This window comes from Pezoporus flaviventris, unplaced genomic scaffold, assembly GCF_033815535.1.
Source record: "Pezoporus flaviventris isolate CSIRO_AGI_PZ_B2104156 unplaced genomic scaffold, CSIRO_AGI_Pfla_v1 ptg000063l, whole genome shotgun sequence".
Lineage (NCBI taxonomy): Eukaryota > Metazoa > Chordata > Aves > Psittaciformes > Psittacidae > Pezoporus > Pezoporus flaviventris.
In genome coordinates, this window is record NW_026892611.1 from 11,991,695 (window position 1) to 12,015,264 (window position 23,570).

Sequence of the window (23,570 nt, forward strand, 5' to 3'; positions counted from 1 at the left end):
GCCAGGGGACGCGGTGGCTGGGCGCTGCGTGTCCCCAGGACACCCCAAGGTCGGGGCCGGGACGCGGACGCACGCTCCCGGGCCCCAGCCGCAGATTTTCCTGCGGGCCGGCCGGCTCTCGCACCGTGCACCCCGCTCCCGCCACCTAACGGCCGCCGCCGGTGGTGCCCCGCTACACCGGGCACCGGCACCGCTACCAGGACCATTCCTTCCCCCACAACCCGGGTGGAGCGGCTCCCCCTTGGCACCTGCCTGCACTCCGGACACCCCCGTTCCTTCTCACCCCCTTCCGCTCGGTGCCACCGGGGATGCGACCCCCCCGGTGTGGGACACACATCCGGAGCACTGCCTCCCCGGCACCACCGGGGACGGGGGGTCCCATCGGGGTGGGCGCAGCGCCCCATTCCCGCTCCCCGGCCCCGCCCCCCCGCAGGCTGCCTTGGCAGATCCCCCCATTCCAGCTTTTTTGGCAGAGGCGAACTCAGATTGGAGAAAGAGGAATTAAACCAGGAAAAAAAAAAAAGGAAAAAGGGAAAAAAAAAACCTCAGCCAGCCCAATCGGCTGGAGAGGCTGGTGTGTGTTTGCCCTTTCCTCATGACGTAGTGTCCTGTGCCTCTCTCCCCCCTTCTCCCTCTCCTTTTCCCCTCCCTCCTTACACACATTCCCCCCTCCTCTTCCCCTCGCATCCTTGGAAGCAACAATTAAGCAGCTCTGGGATAAAACACACAGCCTGCGGGAGCACGAGGGCATTGCTTCAAGAGATGGCAAGGCAGGCAGCTGCACCCCTCCTTCCAGGAGTCCTCCTCCTCTTCTCCATCCTCCCGGCTTCTCAGCAAGGAGGTAAGGAAAGAAAAGACTCCTTCCTCTTTCCCCAGCTCCCTCTTTACACTCCCTCTGCACGGACTCTCCTCGGCTGCTGCCTCCTACAGCCCCCCCAGGTAGCCCCCGCCTGCCCTGGGTGCGTGTCCCCAAGCAGGGACAAGTGCCCCCTGCCCAGCCCTGGGCACCTCCCTGGAGGACTTTCTGTCCCCCAGCCCACCCGGGTGGGGCAGAATGTCCCCAGGGATGGTGGCAGGGCAGCCCAGGAATGGCATCACTGTGCAAAGCACTTGTTGGGAGAAGGCTGCGAGGTGCTATGTCCTAGTGAGAGCCCCTGGGGACACGAGAGGCTAGGGGATACAAGAAACTGAGACCCATGAGGCTCAGGGACCCGCAGGCAGTGTGCAGAGCAGGGCAGCCAAGGGTGTCCTCTAAGCGCCCATGGAGCTTACAAGTGTGAGGGGCCCAGGGGAGCTGGCACCAGTCACCCACCCGGTGTGATGTCGTTGTGAGCTGGAGGGGCAGGGGGGGGTCAGCGTGTTGCATCCTACAGCTGATGTGGGCGAGTGTGTGCAGTGTGTGGCTGCTGCACAGCTGGCTGGACTGGTGCAGCTGCAGAGGGCTCAGCCTGCCTGAACCTGGGCTCTGAGTGCCTGGGGTGTCCCCTTGCACTGTATCACCGGCGCTGGCTCCATCCACCCGTGCATTGCACAGGTCATGGCTCACTGGCTGGTGCCTTGGTTGAAGAGGGGCTGTGCAACACCCCAGCACATGCGCATGCACGTGCAGCAAACACGCTGCTGGTGCAGAGAGGCAAAGCCCGCGTGGACTGCACATCCCACCACGCCGTGGGATGCAGCTTGAGCTGCCAGCGCAGCAGGTGCTGGCTGGCTGGCTGGACGCTTGTGTCTCGTGGTCAGGCCATGACATGCACAGCGAGTAGCTCTGAACACTGAGTTTCAGCCTGCTGTGATGGCCAGACTGGGCAAAGGGCTGCGAGGTGGGGACAGCCTGGTTAGGTATAGGACAGCCCCCTCTGGAGACCTCTCCTGTGTCACACTGTGGAGACTGTGTGGGGGGCAGAGCCACCATCAGTGATGGTGTCAGCGCCAAAGTTGTTGCATGAGGCTTCTCGACCAAAGAGGACTGAGGACCAGAGGAGAGGAGAGGGCAGGGGTTAGGCAGTGCCAGGGCTGTGTATGGCACTTGGCAGCTGCAGCCTGGGCCACCCCTCGCCACAGGCAGAGCACTTAGGGGTCTGCAGGCAGCAGCTCCATCTGCCAGAGCCCTGCAGCTCCCTGCTCTGCCCTGTTTTGGTGGTGGACTCCAGCCAGGGGATGGTCTGCCTCTGTCTGTGCAGGGAGCATGACCCAGAGGGGTGCCCAGCCATACAGCACCTGTAAAGCCGAGCCACGGTCAGTGACTGATCCTGGGTAACTGCTGCTCAGGGTCAAGGTGCTTGATGGGATGCAGCTCAGTAGTGGGCAGTCTCCAACACCAGCAGTGATGCTCCATGCTGCTTGCTGCTACAGTGGCTTTGTGCCCCAGGTCTCAAGCAGTGGCCAGCTGGGACTGTCTTTGGAGGACATTGGTCCCCTGGTGAGATCCTGCAGCAGTTTCTGAGCAGTTTGTGACTGTTGACTGTGACTCAACCTCCAGAGGTGTCTGCTGATTTGGGAAGTAGCTCATAGAGGAGATAGCCATGGCCCAGTGCTGATGGGGACACCGGAGGACGCTTCTCCATAGAGGAATGAGCAGTGTCTCTGCAGCTTGGTGTGCTGTGTGGCACCAGGCAGGTTCAGCCATACCCTTTGCCCTGCCAGCCCTTGTGAACTGTGCTGGGACAGAGGCACAGACAGTGGCATGGGGGGCGGGGCTACCAGCCAGCATCCTCCTCCAGCACCCACTGCCAGTGTGGCTCCAAACCAGCCTGGCAGGAGAGGGACACTTGAGAGATCTCAGGGTCAAGGGGGAAATTGCACACAAATTGCGCACAAATTACACACAAAGCAGTGCTGAGGAGCTGAGTCCCAGGCTTGCAGCAGATGGTGGTACTTGGGAAACTCTCAGTGGCAGGTCAGAATCATCCCCTGCTGCTCTGCACCCTGACAGCAGAGTTGTACTGGGCACTGTGGGAAGGTGTATGGCTGGATCCCATGGGGAACCTGCTGTGTGTTTCCCTAAAGTTGCCAAGTGCAGCGTGTCCCAGCATTTGGAGCAGGGTGTCTGTCCCACAGTGCTTCCATCCATCCATCCATCCATCCATCCATCCATCCATCCATCCATCCATCCATCCATCCATCCATCCATCCATCCCTTATTGCTTCCCATGGTGGAGTACAGGGCAGAAGGAACCAAGAGGACTCTCAGCCCTGCAGTTCTCTGGGACCGCAGGGTGAAGTTTGGGAGGTGCAGGGTACTGGCATCCCAGCATGGGGACACCCAAAGTCCCCGGGGTGCCCCAGGGCCAGCTGTGGGACTCAGGTGGTATTTCCCCCTCCCAGCCAGGCACCTCCCCAGGGCACCATCCTGCTGGGGCTACTCCCTCTGCAAACAACTTGCAGGGTGCAGCTTGTCTGCCAGCACTCTGAGATGAAAGCTAGAGTCTCAGGGGGCTGCAGAGGAAGCTAGGCTGTTGGCAGCAGCCTCCCTGCTCTTCCCGAGCTGCTGCCAGCGAGCTGTGCCAGGGCGTAGTGCAGCTTCAACATTGCTTGGACACTGCATATTTCCAAAACCCATTTTCCCAAGAAAACGCAAGCAGTGGCGTGAGGGAAGAGGGGAAATGCTATAGAAATTCTATGAAATATCAGCGGAGGTTATGTGCTGAGCCTGCCCCAGGAGCCCACAGGCATGTGAAGGGTGGCGATGTACAAGGTTTGGCTGCACAGTGAGGGTCTGAGCTCGCATCCTGTGGTGGATGCTCCAGCCTGGTCTTGGTCATGAAAGCTGTAGAATAGAGAAAACATCTGTACTTCTGGCTTGTAAAGAAAGCTGCAATCAGTGGTACAGGTAGAAATGGTACAGATGACACTGGCTTATCTGTGGGGTGGGTGCTGGGGGCCAGCCCAGTGCTCTGCAGGCTTACAACCAGCCTCGGCTCAGAGATAAGCTGCAAGATAGGAGAAACCCCCCTTCCTGGAGTCTCAGCAGGCTGGGACCAGGGGCAGAGGCAGCACAGAGCTCCTCCTGTACTAAGGGGCTGGTGACTCAGTTTGCTCTTCCCAATGTGCCAGAGGAATGCAGGATGGAGAGGTCAAAGAGGGGCATGCTATGCTGGGGTTATGGGCACTGTCTTCCCACTGGGATGAGCACAGCTCTGCCAGCACCAACACAGTCCAGAAAAGAGCTTCAAGAGAAGTGCAGAGCGGGCTGCCTTTGGCAACATGGTCAGAGAGAGAGCAGCCAGGGGGAGCAGCCTCCTGCAATGCTCCTGAGTGAAAGCCTTGGCTCCCCAAAGTCTCATGGCATCCCCATTTCTGCTATTCTGCTGCCCCCAGCCGTCCAGGCTCCTGCCAGGACTTGGTGACATCCTCCACCTACTGATGTGGGCATGGAGAGGATTGATAAACTGACACATGCCCTGTAATCCTCCAGAAGGTGCAGACCTTCTGTGAGCCACTGGGATGAGCACAGTGCCTTGGCCATGGTATGGTGTCTGGGGGAAGCAGGACCTCCCTTTCAGGGTCCACAGGAGGGTAACAATGCTGAAGGGTGGAGAATAGCAGCATGGCTGTGGGCAGAGGTCTCCAAGCACCCCAGGAAGGCTGTGAGCCATCCAGCCTTGTCCCAGCTTCCTCAGGGGTAGGAGAGCTCAGCCCAGGTTGCCGGGTGCTTAGCATCACCCAGCACGAGGGACCTTGCCTTGGCCATGGGGTCTGAGGCATCACCCTGGGGCTGAGCACTGCAGGGATCCCCCTGCTTGGTGGGGGATGGTCACTAGCCCCAGGCATGGGGGGACCCAGATGAATCTTGGCTGGATCCAGCAGGGCGGGGGGGGGGGGGGGCAGGAGATGTGTGGATGCTTGGAGTCTGTTTAGAAACAGGCAAGAAGCTGAGATTTATTTTTCCAAGCTGGGGGGTGGGGGTGGGGGGGTGGGAGGGGTGGCATGGGTAGGGTTGTGGATAGGGGAGTGTGCAGGGAAAAGAGCCACCCCATAAACCCCTGGCTGGCAGCTGGGCTGGGCTGTGCCATGCTATGCCATGACAGAGGCGTGAGCGGCCGGAGCTATGGCCCAGTGCATGTCCCCAACATTGCAAGAGACACCAGCTGCTCCAGGGCCAGATTTGTCCCCCAGCCCCAGCAGGGCCCTGGGGTTGGCTTTGGGGGCACAGTACTGTGTGACAGGACTTGGCACAGGTCCTCTGTTTGTGTCCCAATGGGTTGGTAGGTGCATGTCTGCCGGTGCGTGTGTCCTGACATCTGTGTGTGCACAGTCTGGCACCCCTCTTGCGCACGTGTGTGTCCTGACACACATGTGGTTGCATCCCAGTACCTGCTCTCTCTGTGGCTGGGCTGAAGTGTCTGTCCTGGCGACATGTGAGCAGGGTTCAGGGAACACCCTCATTCCTGCTGTGTCACAGCAAGCAGCTGTTGGGGTGAAGCAGGGGGCTGTGGGCACAATGAGGGGGGACCCCCAGAGTTTGCACCTCATCTGAAACGGAGATGTGCAGCACAGTGTACCTCTCACCATGGCTGCCAGCTCTGTCCGACACCTGTCTGTGCTGTCCCTGGGTACTGTGCAGCTTGTGGTGCATGCACCCAGCTCCTGGGGGTGCATGGGAGGCCAATGCAGCCTTGGAGCAGGACAGCAGGTCCTCAGGTCCCAGCCATGCCACTGAAGGGTCCACAGTGCCATCCAGCCTGAACTCCATCCCCTCTGTCCAGAGCTGAGTGCAGCTTTGCCGCAGGGATGCTGGCCATGGCAGCCCTGCTCTTGCCTCCAGCAATCCCCAGATCCTCCTGCCAGCCTCGCTGCAAATCCCACTGCAAACCCCATGGCAGCTGCCCTAGTGCCAAAAACATGCTCCAGCCAAAAGCGGAGCATCCCCCAGCACTGCAACCTCCCTGTGCCACCAACCCACCTGCAGGCCCCAGCCATGGCCCTGATGGAGCAGGGTGACCACCCATGGGCCGGCTGCCTGGTGGTATGCAGGACACAGCCCTTTGACAGAGTCCAAACCAGATGGACAGCACTGTGGGGTTGTCTGAGCACAGGCTCCACATGCCCTGGAAAGCAATGAGATCTGTGTGGTTAGATGCTCAGCTCAGCTTCGCAGAGGTGGGCACAGGGGTGCAGGTGGTTTCAGTGGATCATGCCACTGTCCCCCCCAACATCTCAGTACTGTGCCTGAGCTGGCTCTTTCACTGGCAGCGAGGCAGAGCAAGGCAGGGCAGGCAGCATGGGCAGGTGGCAGCCACAGCCAGGCTTGGCTGGGATCAGCATTGCCTGCAGGGTTGAACAGGGACAGCCCCACCCCACCATGACATGGCTGGACAGGTACCCCAGAGCCATGTGGAGCCGGAGATGATGGAGACAGCACTGGTTGTGGTACAGGACAGCCGAGCTGGACACCAACCAGAACTGCTTCACAGTAGCCCCATGTCCTTCCTTCCCATGCAGGACCTGCTGCAACCTCCACCAAGATGCCCCCCCAGCTCCTGTCTGGGGTACCTCCAAGCCCTGTCACCACTGTCACAGTGGGGAAACTGAGGTGTACAAGGACAGGCAGGGGCCTGCCCCAGGGCTCTGCTTCCCACCTCATCTGCAGGGAGCATCTTCCCATCCAAGGAGGTGTTCCCTCCCACCCCACCAGACAGACTTGGATCCCTGGGGGAATTTTAATGAGGGTCTCTTCTCTTGCAGGGGTCCCTGGTGCTATCCCAGGAGGGGGAGTTCCCGGAGGAGGCTTTTTCCCAGGTAAGGGGGTCCAGGCTTGGGTATCACCATGGGGTGCAGGTGCCTGGGGAGGTGCCTGGGGAGCCCCTCGTGCCTGTGAGCCAGCACAGAGGGCTGGGGATCTGCCAACTGGGAGCAGGGGACATGGGGACAGCCTATATGGCTGCTCAGCCCTGGGTGGCTTCCTGGCAGTGTCCACTCTCCAGGGCTGGCACTTAGGGCCTGCCCAGCCCTGGCCACAGGACTTGGTCATAGGTCACAGCCTGTCCCTGTTGTTTCCTCCAAAAGCCTGGGGACATCCCAGGGGGGATGCCCCATCCCCTGGCACCCTTGTGACCCTCTCTGTTTCCCCATGGACACTCTGGGTAGCCTGGCATGGGTGGGTGGGTGGGTGAGTGGGGGATGCTCACTGGGATGGGTGCTAAGACTGTTGCTGCTTGCAGGTGCTGGGATTGGAGGTTTGGGAGCAGGTGAGTGCTGGCACCAATTTGTCCATGGGGGTGCTGGGATGGGGACCCCTAGCAAAGCTGCTTGTGAGGGGAAGGGCATCCCCATCCTGCACCATATCCCCCCTTTGGGGGATGCTTGGAGGAAGGATGGCTCTGATCCCTCTCCACTCACTCTCCCCCAGGACTCGGAGCTGCAGGAAAACCTCTCAAACCAGGTAAGAAGCCTTTCCCTGGTGCTCTTGCCATTGCCAGCCATGCCAGGGGACAAGATATTTCCTGACCCCTGTTGCCCTCTTGTTTATTTCACATAGCCAAGGGATTCCCTGACCCTGGGCACGTCCATGGCCAAGGCACAGAGTGCTTTCTGCCCTGCCCTGGTACACTGACCCCCGCCAAGTCCCAATAGCGGCAAGGGAGCCTTCCTCCTTGTACCCTGCTTTGGCACACTACCCTGTCCCCTCCAGCCTCCCCAGACCACCTTTTCAGGGTGCTTGCTGCTTGCAAACCTGTGCCAAAGCTCCTCGGGAAGATGCCAGCTAACACTTGCCCTGCCCTGCCAGACACAGTGCCAGTGGGAAGCTGGCAGCTCTGCTGTTTGTGGCCAAGTAGCTTTTGCTGAGCCTCCTGCAGCCCATGCTGGGGTTTCACTGAGCTAGAAATAATGCAGTGAGAGGGTGCTTCACTGGGAGAGTGAGGAGAGGAGGCAGGAGGATGCACAGCCTGAGGGCACAGAGCCTGAGGCATGATGAGGAAGTGCTGGGGCAACAGGTACTGAACGTGCAGGGGCAAAAGTGGTGCCAATGGAGATACACGGTGCTCATCGAGGCACAGGAAGAGATCACAGTATCACAGAATCCCAGACTGGTTTGCGCTGGAAGGAATCTTAAAGCTCATCCAGTTCCAACCCCTGCCACAGACAGGGACCCCTTCCACTAGAGCAGCTTGCTCCAAGCCCCTGTGTCCAACCTGGCTTTGAACACTGCCAGGGATGGGGCAGCCACAGCTTCTCTGGGCACCCTGTGCCAATGCCTCACCCACCAAAGCTCTGCCTGCCCAGGCAGGGGTGCACAGGGGCGCACCGAGCCTCCGGCTCCTGCGCTGGCCTGTCTGTGCGGTGGGAGCGCCAGCCCAAGGCGGGGGCCACAACCTCCGTTTGCTCAGATTTCAGCTCGTGGAAAGGAAAACAAGGCCCTTTATTTCGGCGTAATTAAAACCAAATGTGGGGCGGCTGCGAAAACCCAGCCCCAGCCGTGCAGTGTCCGCGCCCCGAGCCAAAGGCACTGGAATTTATGCCTAGAGGGAACGAGGTCTTGATTAGCCCCAGATGTTGGAAGGCAGCGCTGGCCGCAGACCGGAGACGGAGGGACTCGTTCCTCAGCCATAAACATTACAGCTCCGTCCCCTCGTGGCCTGGTGGGGTGGGGGCAGGCAAAGCAGAAAGTGATGGGGTGGGGAGCCCAGACACTGGCAGCACATTTGCCACCTGTCCTTGTGCCTGTCCCTGGGGCACGCTCTCATCCTGTGGGGATGGGGCAATGGGATGTTTCTGCTTCTCTGGCCCTGGCAGTTCCCCGCAGCTCAACCCACTTCTCTTCCCAGGGGTCGGAGGCCTTGGGGGACTTGGCCCACTCGGCCTACAACCAGGTGAGCACTGACCACTGGCCACCCTTTTCCAGACTGTCCCCAGAGACCCACCCTGGAGACAGCAAGGGGCTTTGTCCCAGTACAGTGCACTCCCTTGGCTCTCTGGTGGGTCTCATCTGGGCTGGGTGCTCTGCGCAGACCTGAGGGACTGGCAGCCACCAACAGGCATCCCTGTGGTCCCACAGCATCATGGCATTGATCCATGGCAGGGTGACCCCAAGGAGTGATAGCTGAGGAAAGACCTGCAGCAGGGGAACCTGGTGTGTGCAGCAGCCAGTGACACTGCCGTGGGCCCTGGGTGGCTGGCAGAGCTGGTGATGCGTGGGATGCAGATGGGAGCATGTGTCTGGGGGGGATGCAGGGAGAAGCTGGTGCAGTACAGGGCAGTGCCTGCTAACCACCACCTTGCCCAGCCTCATTCCAGCCCCTGGCATCACGCTGCAGCCCTGCATGGCTCATCACCTCCTGTGCCCACAGTGGCCAGCATGGAGGGCAGGACCAGGACATGTTTTGGGGATACTCATGCTGGTTATTCTCCCTGCAGGTGCTGCAGGTGTCTTCCCTGGAGGTGCCTTCCCTGGGGCAGCCTTCCCTGGTGCTGCCTCTGCAGCTGCACTCAAGGCAGCTGCAAAAGCTGGTGAGTGCTGGGGGTACCCAACAATGCCAGGCAAGGAGACGCTGGGGCTCCTGGTATCCCCTGAGGTCCTGGGTTGGAAAAGCTTTCCCCGTGGAGCTAGGGGGATGCAAGTGGGGATCGCTGACAGTTCAGAGGCACTCTGTACATGTTGGTGTGCTGGCAAAGGGGTATTGGCCAAACCCAAGCCCCAAGGAGAAAAGACCATCAAGCCACTGGGTCCTTGTGCCCAGCTCTAGGGGACTCATCCGTGGTACTGCCTTAGAGTGTCCCTTGTCTCCTAAGAGCTGCCTTTTGCTTGTCCTTTCCTTTGGCACCACTCCGGCCAACCCTAGCTCAGCAGTGGCATCTCACACTGGTTCATTCCTTTTCCCAATGCCCCCAGGTGCTGGCATTGGTGGCGTGCCTGGAGTTGGTGGTCCTGGTGGCCTCGGGGTCTCTACAGGTAAGGAAATAACCCTCATCCCAAGCATAGCTGAGCCTGGGGCAGACCTGTCCCCATGCCTGCCATGGTGTGCAGGAGCTGATGAGGGGCTCAAGGGATGTCTGCTGCCTGCAGGTGCAGTGGTACCTGGTGTGGTGCAGCCTGGGGCTGGCGCAGCAGTGAAACCCCCAAAAGTACCAGGTAGGTCCATGGCCCCAGAGCTGGGGGCTGGGGAGTGGGGGGGAATGGCTCCTGCCGGCTGCTCATTGTCGCCTTTCTCTTGCCTGGCAGGCGCTGGGATTCCTGGAGCTTTCCCAGGTGGTGTGCTCCCTGGTGCAGGTGAGCTGGGGATCCCCAACCTACCAGCAGCACCCCAACTCCTGAGGGGGTCCCCACCCAGTGCCAGCATTCCAGTTTGAGTCGACAGCCTTGTGGCCAGATGGCCATTGCAGCACATCCCCTGCCTGCCCGGCAGCAGGCTTCCTGCAGCCCCTTGCTGCCCGCATGCTGAGCTCCCTCCCTGCCCCATCACTGCTGCCTGTACTTTCCAAACCCTTTTGCTGGGGCCATAGTGACATTTCCACCGTGCCAAAGGCAGGGGAACCCAGCATCTCCAGTGGTCTCATGTCAAGCTCCATGGGAGGAGGTGGCATCAGCACCGGGAGAGGAGCGGGCACAGCCCATGCCAGGACTGGCTTGCCCAGCAAAAGACTGTGTGGAAAGAAGGGGGAAGTAGGGGGAGGAGGGGGAGGAATTCCTCACTGCAAAGTAATTCGAGGGAGGAAAACTTGTGAAAACAAGATGTTTCAACATTGTCAGAAGAACTGTGTTGCTGGTCAGGAATGTCTTTTCCATGTCTGAAAATGCAAGAGTTATAATGAAAGACATTTGTGAAAGGGGAAAAAAAAACCCACACACCACAAAAAAAAAAAAAAAACAAACCCCAAAGCCCAAACCCCAATCCAAGTGACTGCAAGGCCAAAGCACTGCCTGTTGCCCCTGGAGGCCTGGGGCTTCCTGTGCCCCAAAGAGCCCCAGCTTGCACAAAGGCACTGCAAATCACTGGGCAATGAGCAATGCCCAGGCTTGGCTATACCACAGCATGGGCTAGTGCTTTGCTGTCATGAGTGGGACCTTCTCACAGGTGCCATGTATCCTGCAGGCACCTTGAGCTCCTGTCCAGGCTGCCTGGCCCTACAAAGGAAAGGCAACACCAGGGCTGGAGCAAACCCTTCCTTGGCAGCTCTGCCCTGGGGCTGGCACAGGGGGGGCAGCAAGCCCTTAGTGTATGGGGGTGCCCTGTCTCAGGGTACAAGGGTTGGTGCTGAGCCATGGATGGGTAACAAGGGTTTGGGAGCTGGGTGCAGGGGTCTTGGTTACAAGCAATGCTCTCTGGTCTCTTCCACAGGCGTCCGCTTCCCTGGCGTCGGGGTGCTGCCCGGAGTACCCACTGGTGCTGGAGTCAAGCCAAAAGTTCCAGGTAAGTTCCCTAGATCGCCTGGGGACACTGGGGTGGAGGGTGGGTCCAGGGCTGGCTCCAGCTCTGCCTTCATCCCCATCCTGCCAGGGCTGGCTCCAGCCCATCATTTGGCTCACAGCCCCACAGGGCACATGGGCAAGTGAAGCCAACCTTTGGCTGAGCCTATGTAATCCACGCAGACTAGTTTGGACCACAAGGAACAGCCCAGATGCTCACATGGGTGCTTTTGTGTTTCTGCCTAGGAGCAGGAGCCTTTGCAGGAATCCCTGGTGAGTGTCCTGTCTGTCTCGCCTATCCTTCTCTTCCTTCCCAAGCCTGTTCATCACAGCCATGGCCTTCCCCCGCCAGAAGATGCCTCAGGGCTTCCTGAGCCACCCACTCTCTTCTACCAGGGTGCCCTGGGGCACTCCCCTCTTGCAGTGACTGGTGCGGGCTCCAGGTGAGAGTCTGCTGTTGGCTTTGCAGGACTAGGAGGTTTTGGAGGTCAACAGCCCGGTGTCCCCCTGGGGTATCCCATCAAAGCTCCTAAGCTCCCAGGTAAGCTGCCACAGCCAAAGGGGCTAGGGGTGATAGACCCCCAGCAGTGCCAGGAGGACCCGCCATTCCCCAGGACTGAGCCTGGTGCCACCAGGTCCCCTGGACCTGCTGCTGGTGGTGGCTCTGGGACAGCAGGATAGAGCAAGGGGCAGGTGAGTCCAGCAGCAGCTCCTGCCTATGAGCAGCTGCTTGGATCCTGCTGCTGGTCTTGCCACAGCCCATGAGGATGATGCTGTGCCTCTCTGTGGTTGTTATAAGGTAGGAAAGAGCATGTTCTGGGGACCTGCTTTGGGGTAGACCACCCCAGGCTGTCCTTGGCATGAGATACAGCCCTTGCAAGAGCTGTATAGCTTTCTGTGGCTTGCGGGATTGCACCAGGTATCACTGAGCATTCACCTGGGCTGAATATCCTGGCTTGAGGAGCTATAGCCAAGGCCACCAGCAGCAGGCAGGTGATGGAGATGGAGCTCCAGGAAGGTCTCACCCCCCACTGCCCACCCAGATGAGGATCTGCTCCAGCCCAGGGAAACCTGTGGGTGCTCAGCCCCCATGTGGGGCTGCTCCAGGAACCTTCAACACCCAGCCCTGGGCTGGGTGCCAGCTCTGCCTGCCCCCAGCCAGCCATGCCCAGGCAAGGACAGTGGAGGACAGGCAGTCCTAGGCAGCCAGCACCAGCTGCTGTGCCCTCCAAGGGCCATGCTGCCAGCTTACTGGTCCCAAGATCATTGCCGAAGAGGGGATGCTGGCAGCATGGCCCTGGAGGGCACAACACCCAGTGCTGGCTGGGACCAATAAGCATAAGATCTGGGCAGGCTCCTGCATCCCTGGGGTGTTCAGTAGATCCATGGGCATTTTCCCACTGGCCAAAACAGGTTGGTGCAGGCAGGAAAGCCTTGGTGGGGGGAGCCCATCTGTGGGGAGTGGGTCCCATCCTGGCCCTGGCAGCTCTGCCGACTTCCCCCTGCTGGGGCCCATCACCGCAAATGGCAGCAGAATACTTGGCCTGCTCTAGCTTCCTCCTGTGGAGGCAGTTACGCTCCTTGGGGCGACTTGGCCTTGCTGCCATTGGATACTGCCTGGCTCTGGACGCAGCCCATCCCCAGATCGCCTTTCATGGGGTGCCTGGTGTGGAGAGCAAACAGCCGGTGCATGGAGCAGCCGTGCCTGGCTCCATCCTGCTACAGCCCTGCCAGGGGCCTGCAGCCCAGCCTGATACAGCTGCAGGCTGACCCACTTCATGGGGAGCCTTTGTGAAATAAACCAGGGGAGGTCACTCATTCCCCTGGCCAGGGAGCGCCATCAGTGCATCACATCTTTCACGGGGACCAACAGGACAGAGGTGGTGTCCCCAGCTGTGGTTTCAGCTGCTGGGTGCTACCTGGTGCCCCAGTCCTTCCCAGGACACTGGGGAATGCCAGTTTGTCACCTCTGAGGGCTCAGGACTGGCAGCATCGGGACACTGGGCTGGCTGGCACCCTTCAATGGTGCAGACAGATGCAGGGGCTGCCACACATCCCCATGTCCCCTGTGCTGTGTCACAGCTGAGTTGAGATGGGATGAGGGGACAGTGGGGAAAACATTTTCAGCGGATAGTCTCCTTTTTGGAGAGCTCCTGCTCTGTGCTGTCCCCACTTAACAGGCAGCCCCAGGGCCAGCCTGCTCACTGGGGGCTCAGCCTGAAGCTGCGGCTGAAATCAGGGTCCCAGCTCATGCCATAGGGATGGGGACTGCTCCCCACTACCCAGCCATGCTGGGATGGCACTGATTAGTGCAAAACCCTTTTCACGCCAGTGAGTGTGCCCATTCACCCTGAGCCCCCCCCCCAGCGGTGCTGGTAGCATCCTCATGCTGGTGCAGGAAGGGTGCAGACAGCCCTGGGGTGGGGGCTGCTCTCACATTTGGCTGGGGGTGGTGGGGAGCTGAACTTGGACCCGGCAAAACCCTTGGAGACTTATGACCCTTGGAGTCACCTCCACATGTGTCACCCAGTGCTGGACCTTTCCGCAGCTTTGGGGTGAGTGAGGTACTTAAGAGGATGGCGCAAGGGAGGTTGCCAAGGTGGGGGACACCCAGCACAACTCACAGCTACTACAGCCTGCAATGCATCTGCCACTGTGCTGGCATGGGACATGATGGGACAGCCTGGCAGAGTGGAGGGAAATCTGGAACCACATGCTTGCTGGCTGTAGGGGACAGTGTCCCACACTCAAAGAGACACTTTGCCATGAGCAATACTGTCCTGGCTGCAGACAGCTGCATCCCTCCTATCCCACAAACCCCTCAGCAGGAAGACTGTGTGTGAGACACCCTGCACCCTAAGTGCTGCTCGAGGTGCCCCCACTGGGGTTGTGACAGCCCATCACTCCTCCTCAGGCCACTGCCAGCTGTAATGGGAGCTTGGTGCTGCCCATCCCAAGCACATATTCCCCACTGAGTCACGGGCATCCCTGTGCCATCCTGAGCAGTGGGATCATGCTCTTTCAAAAGGAGACATTTCCCTGGCTCAACATTGCTGCTCATAATCCCTCCCTGTCCCTTCACACCGACCTCCTAAAGAGGTCACATTTCAGCAGAGGCTCCCAAACTGTCATTCCAATAAACCCCCTTCATTTGGAGCTGGCCATGGTGCAGGCAGCTGGGCACAGCTCTTGCCGCAGGGCTCCCAGGGGACCTCCTGCCAAAGTGGGATCATAGAAGGCTCCTGCAAAACTGGCTGAGTGCCACAGCCTTAGCCCCTGACAGTGAGTGGCTGTTTTTAGAGATGCTGCTTCCAAGGTGATGGAGAAAAGCATCTCCTGGCCTGGCTTCATCATGGGAGTCGTATCTTGGAGGATTTACTATCCTGATGGAAGGTGCCCCAAGGGCTGGTGCTGCAGAGAGGGGCTACACTGCGGGGCAGAGGGGTTGCAGCCACTGGCAGACAAGTACTAACCTATCACCTTCTCTCTCCAGGTGGCTATGGATTGCCCTACAGTACTGGTAAGCTGCCCTATGGTGAGTGCTTGTAGCCCTCACTCTGCAGTCATAGTTCTTCAAAGCCCCACTGGCTGCCACCATGGCTTTGTGGTCACCAACCCTCTGGGTGGTATGAGTAGAATCCTGCTCCCAGGGTGAGGTGGTCCCTCCAGGGACCTGTGCCTTGCCCTGCTGTGCTACCTGTGGGCCTAGCTGGGAGCAGCCCAGCTCTCCTGGCATTCCACGGCATGGGGGACACTGGCAGCGGTCAGCTGGCTCTGCCAGGATATGTCTTGAGCTGCAGCCAGCTCCAGGCAGGGATGTTAGAACTGACATCTCAGCTGCAGCAAAGTAGGTTCCAGCACACCACCCACATCCCTGGGCACCGAAGGCAGGGAGATCCTTTGGGCTGAGGGAGCTGTTTCATTGCCCCCTTCCTAGGGCCAGTGCCTGACTCATCTTTGCCTTTCTGTTTGTGATTGCAGGCTTCGGGCCAGGCGGGATAGGAGCTGGCATTGGAGCAGGAGGAAAGGCAGGGTACCCCACCGGGACAGGTATGCTCCCTTTCCAGGCAGCCCTGGGGTGGGGGCCTGGCATGGCCATGGTGGGGGAACTGGGAACTCCAGTCACTTTGCTGGTCCTTAGACAGGGCATTGGACTCTGCCAGTGACAGTGTCACCCCAGGCACAGCCTGGAGGGATCCAATGCCTCCCAAAGGAGAGCGGGGTGGGTGATAACAGGAGGGGCTAGTCCCCAAAGTCCCTGTGGGGTGGGGGAGCTGAGGTGGGAATGGTCTTGGGACCTTAGTGGCTGCCCATGTCCTTCCCCAGGAGTTGGCGCACAGGCAGCAGCAGCGAAAGCAGCAGCAAAATACGGTGAGTCACCCTCCGAGGGCACATCCATCACTCATCTCCCCAGTGGGGTCCCTCCCTCCCAGGCCTGGGGGATGCTGGTGGTGTCCCTGCATCATCAAGCTGATAGTGCCCTTCTCTGTGGCAGGAGCTGGTGTCCTGCCAGGGGCTGGTGGCATCCCAGGAGTGGTACCGGGTGCTGGTATTGTTCCAGGGGTTGGAGGTGAGGCAATGCAGGTTCTGGGGTTCCCTGGGTCACCTCCACCCATCCCACACCCCTGACTCTCTCCCACTACCCTGGCAGTTGGAGGTCCTGCAGCGGCAGCGGCAGCAGCGAAGGCAGCAGCAAAGGCAGGAGCTTTTGGTGAGTTCCCCACTGCCAGGGACAGATCCTGCTGCTGACTGTGCGGCCATGCACTGGGGCCAGGGCTGCTTGGAACCACAACCGGCCACATCACCCCCTGTGCCATCTCCTGGGACGCTCTCCCAGGCACAGACCCCTTCCATGGCTCCAGGGCTGCTTGTTAGAGCTTAGGCAAGGTGAAGCCACTGTGCTGAGCCAGAAGCTTTGGCTGGGGAAGTCAAAAGCTGGTGAAACCTCCCACAAGGCTGCAGAAGGGCTTGACCCCTTTGGGGGCAGGCTCCAGAAGCCTGTTGGGAGAGCACGGCTTGGGCGTCGAAAAGCCTGGATTACAAAACACAGATTTTCCTGCTGCCTGAAACGGTGGTGTGTCCCCATCAGTCATGGTTTCTCCACAAGAGATGTGGTTTTGCTCTGACATGGTGTAGGGACAGGCGGAGTCTGTAACGAGCCTTTAATTGTGAGCAGAGGGACATACCTGGTGATGTAGAGCTCATGTTCACTGCCTTGTTGGCTGCTTTGTGGGGGGAAACTGAGTAGCAAACAAGTGCTCATTCCAATGTATCCAGAAGAAACATGTCAGCCCTGAGAGCAGCTGGAATTTATGACCATGGCCATGGGGGACCCCAGAGGTCTCCAAGCTCCTGGGTGGTCTTGTGGGCTCCAGACCCCTCGGCTGGGGGTAGGAAGCTGGGAATCCCAATCCTGGGAACATTCCAGATCCCCTGAGCAGCTGAGGTGCTCAAAGCCAGGTGCCACGGAACCTCCTGTGACACTGGGAGAAACCACGTCCACACCAGTGGCAGTGGGTGTTTTGGGGGGTGTCTCACAGCTCTGCTTCCCTCCAGGTCCAGGGGTTGGTGGTGTCCCTGGCCTTGTGCCTGGCGTTGGTGGTGTCCCCGGCTTGGTGCCTGGTGTCGGAGGTGTCCCCGGGGTGGCAGGTGACTGTACCCAAGAGCCCTGTACCCATCCCCCGGCTCTGCGGGTTGTGGGGGCTGGTGGCTGAGGGTCCTTCTCTCCCTTATTCCAGGAGTCGGGGGGCCAGCAGCAGCAGCAGCAGCAGCAAAGGCAGCTAAGTACGGTACGTGCTGCATGGTGCAGGGGGCTCCCAGCAGCTCCCTGGGGACCCTGCTGACCCTCTCCACCCTGGCTCTCTGGGTCAGTCTGGTGCCTGCAGGCTCAGCCTCACTGCCTGGGTGGGCAGACATCCCAGGGTCACCACCTTCCAAAAACCTGGCGAGATCTAGCAAATGCATCCAACCTGGCTAGCAAAACCCAGGTACTCAGCAGTCATAACCTCTCCCAGGGGAGCTCGAGCGAGCAGGATCCCGGAGGGGATGAGGGGTGTGGCAAAATAACAGGGAAGCTGTGAGCCCAGGCACAGAGAGGAAGCAAAGCAGCCCCAAAGCTCCACATAGGGGTGTCGGATCCCTATGCTGCTCCAGAAGGCAGTGCCAGAGGTCACATGGGTGGGTCCCAGGACCTTCTCCTGCATTATCACTGCCAAGCCCTGTGAGTCCCCTTGGAGCAGCCATGCTCAATGGCAGCTTTCACAGAATCATAGGATAGTATGTATTGGAAGGAGCCTTAAAAATCATCTAGTTCCATTGCTGGCCATTGCTTCCATTTCTCTTCTGCATCATGTAGAAAAAAATCCTGCCATGCGCCCAGGGAAAGATGGGATTTAGGAAGATACCTGGTATTGACAAGTTAATGGGAATGTGTTCTGCACTGGGTGCCAGGCATGGGCCAAGCAGGAGACCACGACACCAGCCCCTCTATCAGCCCTTCCAGAAGTGACGCATTGCCTGTCCCTGTGGCAGTAACGAGTGCCAGTGACTCAGGACTGTCACTGCCCTGGGAAACTTCCCAGCCTGGCCAGTGTGCAGAGTACCCAGCCCTTCCCAGCAGCTACTGGGGACTACCAGCCACATCTCCTATGTGGCTTGTTTGGCTGCAAGGCTTGATGTCCACATGATGAGGACCATCTGGAGCCCCCCATGATGATGGATCATCACAGTCCCCTGTGCTGGTGACTTCCCAGCCACTCTTTTACAACTGCAGATTTACCATCCTCACTGGGGCCTCTTGGGACAAATGGGACCAGTCCCGCCCTTACAGCACTGTGGAAGAGGTGGTGGGGTGCTCTTCCAACCACAGCATGACAATGAGAGCAGACCTATGACAAGGTCCCACCTTTCAACTGTTGCTGAAATGAGATCTAGCTCCCCCTCTCTCATTGCCTGCAGGAGCTGGGGTCGGCGTTCCCGGCATTGGTGGTGTTCCTGGCGTTCCTGGCGTTCCTGGTGTCCCTGGTGTCCCTGGTGTCCCTGGCGTCCCTGGTGTGCCCGGTGTGCCCGGTGTGGCTGGGGTTCCTGGTGTGGTGCCTGGTGTTGGAGGTGAGCAGATGGGCTGGCACTAGCTGATGGGTGGTGCGAGCCTCACTGGTCCCATGACTCTCTTCCTTCTCTCAATGCAGTGGGTGGCCCAGAAGCTGCTGCGGCCGCAGCAAAGGCTGCAGCGAAAGCCGCAGCATTTGGTGAGTGACCATCATCCTTCTCCAGGGAAAGAGGAGGAACAAGGGGTGCTCACAATGAGCAGAATGGGGGGCACCTCCAGCACTGTGGGTGGCAGAAGGCCAGTGCATACAGAGCCTGCTCAGCCACATCCTGAACCTCTCTCTGCAGGAGCAGGGCGTGTGCCTGGTGTTGGTGTCCCCGGTGTTGGTGTGCCCGGTGTCGGCGTGCCCGGTGTCGGCGTGCCTGGAGTTGGCGTCCCTGGAGTTGGTGTGCCTGGTCTGGTGCCTGGGGTGGGAGGCATTCCAGGTGAGGTGGTGTCTAAGGGATGCTTGGCATGTCTCCAGAGGCTGAGGGGTGCTGGTGTGACCACCATGGCCCATCACTGCTCCTCACGCTTCCCCTCTCCCCCAGGAGTTGGAGCCCCAGCAGCTGCCGCTGCTGCCAAAGCAGCCGCCAAAGCAGCCAAGTATGGTAAGATGGGATCTCTCCAGGGTTATCCCACATGTACTGTCTCCTGGCACTTCCTCACCCCAGGTTACTGCCTTTGTTGGAGTTGAGGCCCAGCACTGAACAGGGTCCCTGTGGGTCGGGATGAGGGATGAGCTCTCCACAGGGATGAGGAGATGAGGATGTGGGATGAAGTCATGGCTGTGTCAGCGGGTGCTCTCCAGAAAGCTGGTCTGCATGAAGGTTCCTAGGTTCACCATCCTTACACCTCATACATTAGTCCATCCACCCTCCCTTCTACTCACCCATCCACACCACCAGCCAGCCAACCACCTCAGTATCCTTCTGTCCACTCATCTGTCCATCCATGTGCTCAGCCCAGCCTGCCATGGCTTTTCAGCCAGTTCCTTCCACCACCTCTCTTCCTGAGCTCCTCTTCCACCACCCCTCTTCCTTCCCTCTCTCCTTGCAGGAGCAGGTGGTCTGGCTCCTGGTGTGGGTGGACTTGCACCTGGTGTAGGTGGACTGGCTCCCGGTGTAGGTGGCCTTGCTCCTGGAGTTGGTGGCCTGGTCCCTGGTGTTGGAGGTATCCCAGGTGAGGAGGAGGATGGCAGGTGATGGTGGCAGCCTGTCTGGGGAGGAGAGGCACAAGGAGGACCTCAGTGGTCTCTGTCAGCTCATGGCCACTCCTTGGAGGGATAGGCTCTGCCCAGCATTGCTGGAGAGGACGCCCCAGGGACACTAATGCCCTCTTGATGTCTCTGCTCAGGGGTCGGAGTTCCAGCTGCAGCAGCCAAAGCAGCAGCAAAGGCAGCCAAATTCGGTGAGTCGGCCAGAGGAGCCCATTGCTGGCAGCTCTCGCCACTTGGTGGGCAGCCAAGCTCTCCCCGAGCCCTGCTGTGGCACAGCCTGGCCCCGGGGGAGCCCAGAGGCTTCTGGATGGGCACCGCATGTTGAGCAGATCATGGGAGCATGGGGATCACACGGTGACCTCCCCACGCCACCTCACCCCCTCTCTCTGCAGGTGCTGGCGTTGGAGGGGTGCCTGGTGCAGTGCCTGGTGTTGCTGGGGTGCCAGGAGTGACGCCTGGTGTCGGTGGTGTGCCTGGGCTAGTGCCGGGTGTGGGGGTACCTGGTACTGGCATCCTCCCCGGGGCAGGTACGTGCTTCCTCACACCCCCATGGGGACCTGCCTGGGGGCAGGGGTGGCCAGGGATGCTAAAAGCCACCAAGTCACATTGCAGGGTGGCCGGGGGGGATGCAGGCGGGATGGGGGATGGTGGCATGTGGGAGGGGCACAGGGGGGACCGGCCTAACTGTGGTGTCCTCATTTGCTTTGCAGGCATCCCCCAATTAGGGGTGCAGCCTGGTGCTAAACCTCCGAAATTGGGTAGGTATCTCTGCCACCCGGCCCCAAGGTCCACCCCAGACGGTCACTGGGTACCCTTCTCATGTGGCCATTCAGGGTGCTGTCCTCACTTTGTGTGCCCTGGTGCCACAGTGGAAGGTGGCCCAGGCACTGGAGGTGGCATGCTGGCACCTATGGGTGCAATGTGCCATCTGTGCCCCCTCCCCGTGACTCACTAGGGACATTTTTAACCTCCTTTGCACTGCTTGCAGTGATGCATTACACAGGGGTGAACCCCCTCCAGGTCTTCTTGCTCTGGGTACTGTGATATGGGTGTTGGGGCCACCTAGGATGGGTGTTAGGGCCACCTCAGTGGGTTTAGCACTGTCTGAGGTGCCCAGAGTTGTGGGTGCTGAGCTGTGGGGGGACGAGTTAATGGTGTCTTTCTGGCAGGTGTTCCCGGGGTTGGAGTCCCAGGGATCAGCGGTGTCCCAGGTAGGTGCTAGCAGGAGCTGAACCCAGGCAGTGAGGATGGGGCGGCAGGGGGATGCCCCCCCAGAGGGATAAGAGGGGAGGGATGCTTCCCTACGGCATAGGTGGCTGTCTGATGAAGGACAGGCACACATCAGGCTAGGCCTGTCCCTGCTGGCACTCACTCAGGGTCCCCATTATAGGTGGCCTTGGAGTCGGTGGCCTTGGAGCTGGTGGCCTCGGAGTTGGTGGGCTTGGTGCTGGTGAGTGATGCTGGCCCCTGGCATCAGGGCTCTTCAGGGCTGGGGTCCAGGGAGAGGAGCAGCAGCAGCATGCTGGCAGAGTGCTGGAAAAGGAAGGGTTTGTATGGGATGCAGGGTTTGCAGGGTCACTTTTGTCCCCTCTGGGTCACACCACACACAGTCACTGTGCCCTGTGCCCCATCTTGTGTCTGCTGCCTGCCCTGCTCCCGGGCATCAGAAAGGAATGCTATCACCAATCAGGTACCAAGGGTCATAGCACCAGCGTTGCCATTCCGTGGGGACAGGGGCAGGTACTGCACCGTGTCCCCAATATGCAGAGATGCGGGTCACTGCCCGGTGACCCTCTGGTCTCATAGCAGGGTCTGGCTGCACCACAGCAGCAGGGAGCCCCAGTGAGGGCTGCACTGATGCCCTTCTCTGACACAGGGCTCTTGTATCCAGGAGCTGCTGGGAAACCTCCCAAGCCAGGTAAGAAACAGGAGCTGCTCTGGCCGGGGGGGGTTAAAGTGTGACCCTCATCTCTGTCCCCATCCCCACCCTTGTCCCTACACTCCCCACCCTCAACAGGGTTCTCTCATCCCACAGGTTTTGGTGTCGGGGGGCTGCAGCCAGGTGAGTGCCCATGTTTGGGGTGGGGCGGGAGTATGTTCCCTGCCACATCACACTTGTCCCGACTTGCTGTCCTCACCTGCTGCCATCCCCTGCTGTGCACAGTACTGCCTGGGAGAGCACCTCAAACCCAGATAGGTGCCATGGTGGGGATAGGGGCTTTTGTAGCCGCTTCCGTCCCTCCAAGTGACCCCAGCCAGGGTGCCCCAGTCAGGCAAGGCTGGGGTGGCACTGTTGTCATAACCTGTCACTGGCTATTGCTTTTTCCCCAGGGGTTGGAGTTCCCGGCTTCGGTGTGTCACCAATACTTCCAGGTACCATTCCCAGCTCTGTGCCTCGGCACCTCCCAGGGCACATTTTGTGACAGCTCATGGAGACACGCACAGCCCACGGAACAGGGGGACATGGCCACAGCCTGGGGAGGGATGCAGGGTGGTGGACTGAGCTGGGGGCCCTTGGCTGGGGGGTGTGGGGCAAAGCAATAGGGGTGCCTGGTGACTGCTGAAGGCTCCACTCTCCTTTCAGGTGGGGTTGCTGGTCAGCTGGGATTTGGTGGTGAGTGTCCATCCCCCATATGGGGTATTTTTAGGGTGGAGGGGGTTTATCTATCCCCTGCACCCAGCGGCCGAGCAGGTTGGAGGTCCCACTCACCCCACTCCTCTCCTCCCTGCAGGGAAGCCCCCCAAGACCTATGGAGGAGCCCTCGGTGCCCTGGGCTTTAGAGGTGAGCGCTGCCACTGGTGACCCCCACCACAATGGGGCCGGCTCCTGCACCCGTGCCCTTCACCCCCACCCCCCCACCCCCCGGGGTTGGAGGGTGCAGAGGAAGCCTGACCCTGCGCACATCCCCCTCCCCGCCCCCCACCCCCAGGCGGCGTGGGCTGCGCACAAGGGAAGTACTGCGGGAGGAAGCGGAAGTAACCGCACGTCGTCACCCATGACCTCATGAACTTTGGTGCTACTGCATGGTCCAGAATGTAAATCCCAAGCGAAGCTGAGACACCCCCACCACCCCCCACCCCCCAAAACCCCGGACCCAACGTTCCCAGGAGGGGCCCCGTGCCTCCGGCAGCGCTTGTCCCACCCCCAGCCCCTCCATCCCGGTGGGGAGCGCGGAATAAACTGCGGCGAGCAGCCGTCCCCCTTGGTGCTATTGCTCCCTGCGGGATTTGAGGGGCTCTTGGGGTGTCGCCACCCTACCAGCCTCAGCCCTGTCCCCGGAGGGGGGAGGGCAGGATGAGGGGCACCTCACATTGGAGGGAGGGAAGGAGGGAAGGGGGTCCCAGCAGCGGGGAGCTGCTCGGGGAGGGATGTCCCTGACAGCCCTGGGCTCCCCCCGGTCCCCGCGCTCCAGGGGGGCCGCGGCCAGGAGGGGCTCTGTCCCTTCATGTTACTCACTTTGCTATAACCGGGTGGGACGCCCTATGCAGAGGAACTCACTTCCGACAGACAAATAAAAGACAAGTTTTTAAATGACTCTGGCTCTGTCCTGTGTCCTAGTTCCCCTCCCTGTGGTGGTGGCAGCGGTGGATGCCACCGCCCCATCTCTGTGCCTGTGGCTCTGCCTAAGCCTGGGGACTAGCTGGGTCCGTGGTCGGGGGGATGCCGTGTGCCCCACTCTGTGGTCACAGACCTAGGACACAGCGGGTAGGTGAGGGGAGAGCCTGGGGACGCAGGGGTGTGCCCATGTTTCCACGGTGGCAGCTTGGGGATGGAGGGACATCCATGCCCTGTCCCACAGTGACATCCCCAGGGATGATGGTTGCTCTGCCCCATGGTGACAGCTGAGGGGTGCAGGGACACGTGCATGCCCCGTCCCATGCGGACAGCCTGAGGACCAAGGGGTATGTCCATGCCCCTT

The 23,570-nt window shown here is 60.1% G+C and overlaps 1 protein-coding gene across 7 annotated transcripts; it reads left to right on the forward strand.

Annotated features, from left to right (window-relative positions):
* The first annotated feature begins 648 nt into the window (after positions 1–648).
* ELN (elastin) lies at positions 649–23,185 on the forward strand. Of its 7 annotated transcripts, none has more exons than XM_061470664.1 (32): positions 650–841; positions 6,685–6,738; positions 7,161–7,187; positions 7,349–7,381; positions 8,766–8,810; positions 9,355–9,447; positions 9,830–9,889; positions 10,004–10,069; positions 10,160–10,207; positions 11,277–11,348; positions 11,591–11,617; positions 11,814–11,885; positions 14,838–14,864; positions 15,326–15,394; positions 15,671–15,715; positions 15,840–15,914; positions 15,996–16,055; positions 16,901–16,999; positions 17,086–17,133; positions 18,302–18,451; positions 18,532–18,591; positions 18,740–18,877; positions 18,983–19,042; positions 19,491–19,613; positions 19,788–19,841; positions 20,043–20,177; positions 20,361–20,408; positions 20,820–20,861; positions 21,686–22,023; positions 22,235–22,264; positions 22,383–22,433; positions 22,581–23,185. In XM_061470664.1, the coding sequence occupies exons 1-32, from the start codon at positions 763–765 to the stop codon at positions 22,656–22,658; spliced, it is 2,406 nt and encodes an 801-aa protein (XP_061326648.1). In that variant the 5' UTR covers positions 650–762; the 3' UTR covers positions 22,659–23,185. The 7 variants fall into 7 exon arrangements, with proteins under 7 accessions (XP_061326645.1, XP_061326646.1, XP_061326647.1 ...); XM_061470667.1 differs by having other exon boundaries at positions 21,982–22,023; XM_061470661.1 differs by lacking the exons at positions 22,235–22,264; positions 22,383–22,433; positions 22,581–23,185 and having other exon boundaries at positions 649–841; positions 21,686–22,202.
* The last annotated feature ends 385 nt before the right edge of the window (positions 23,186–23,570 follow it).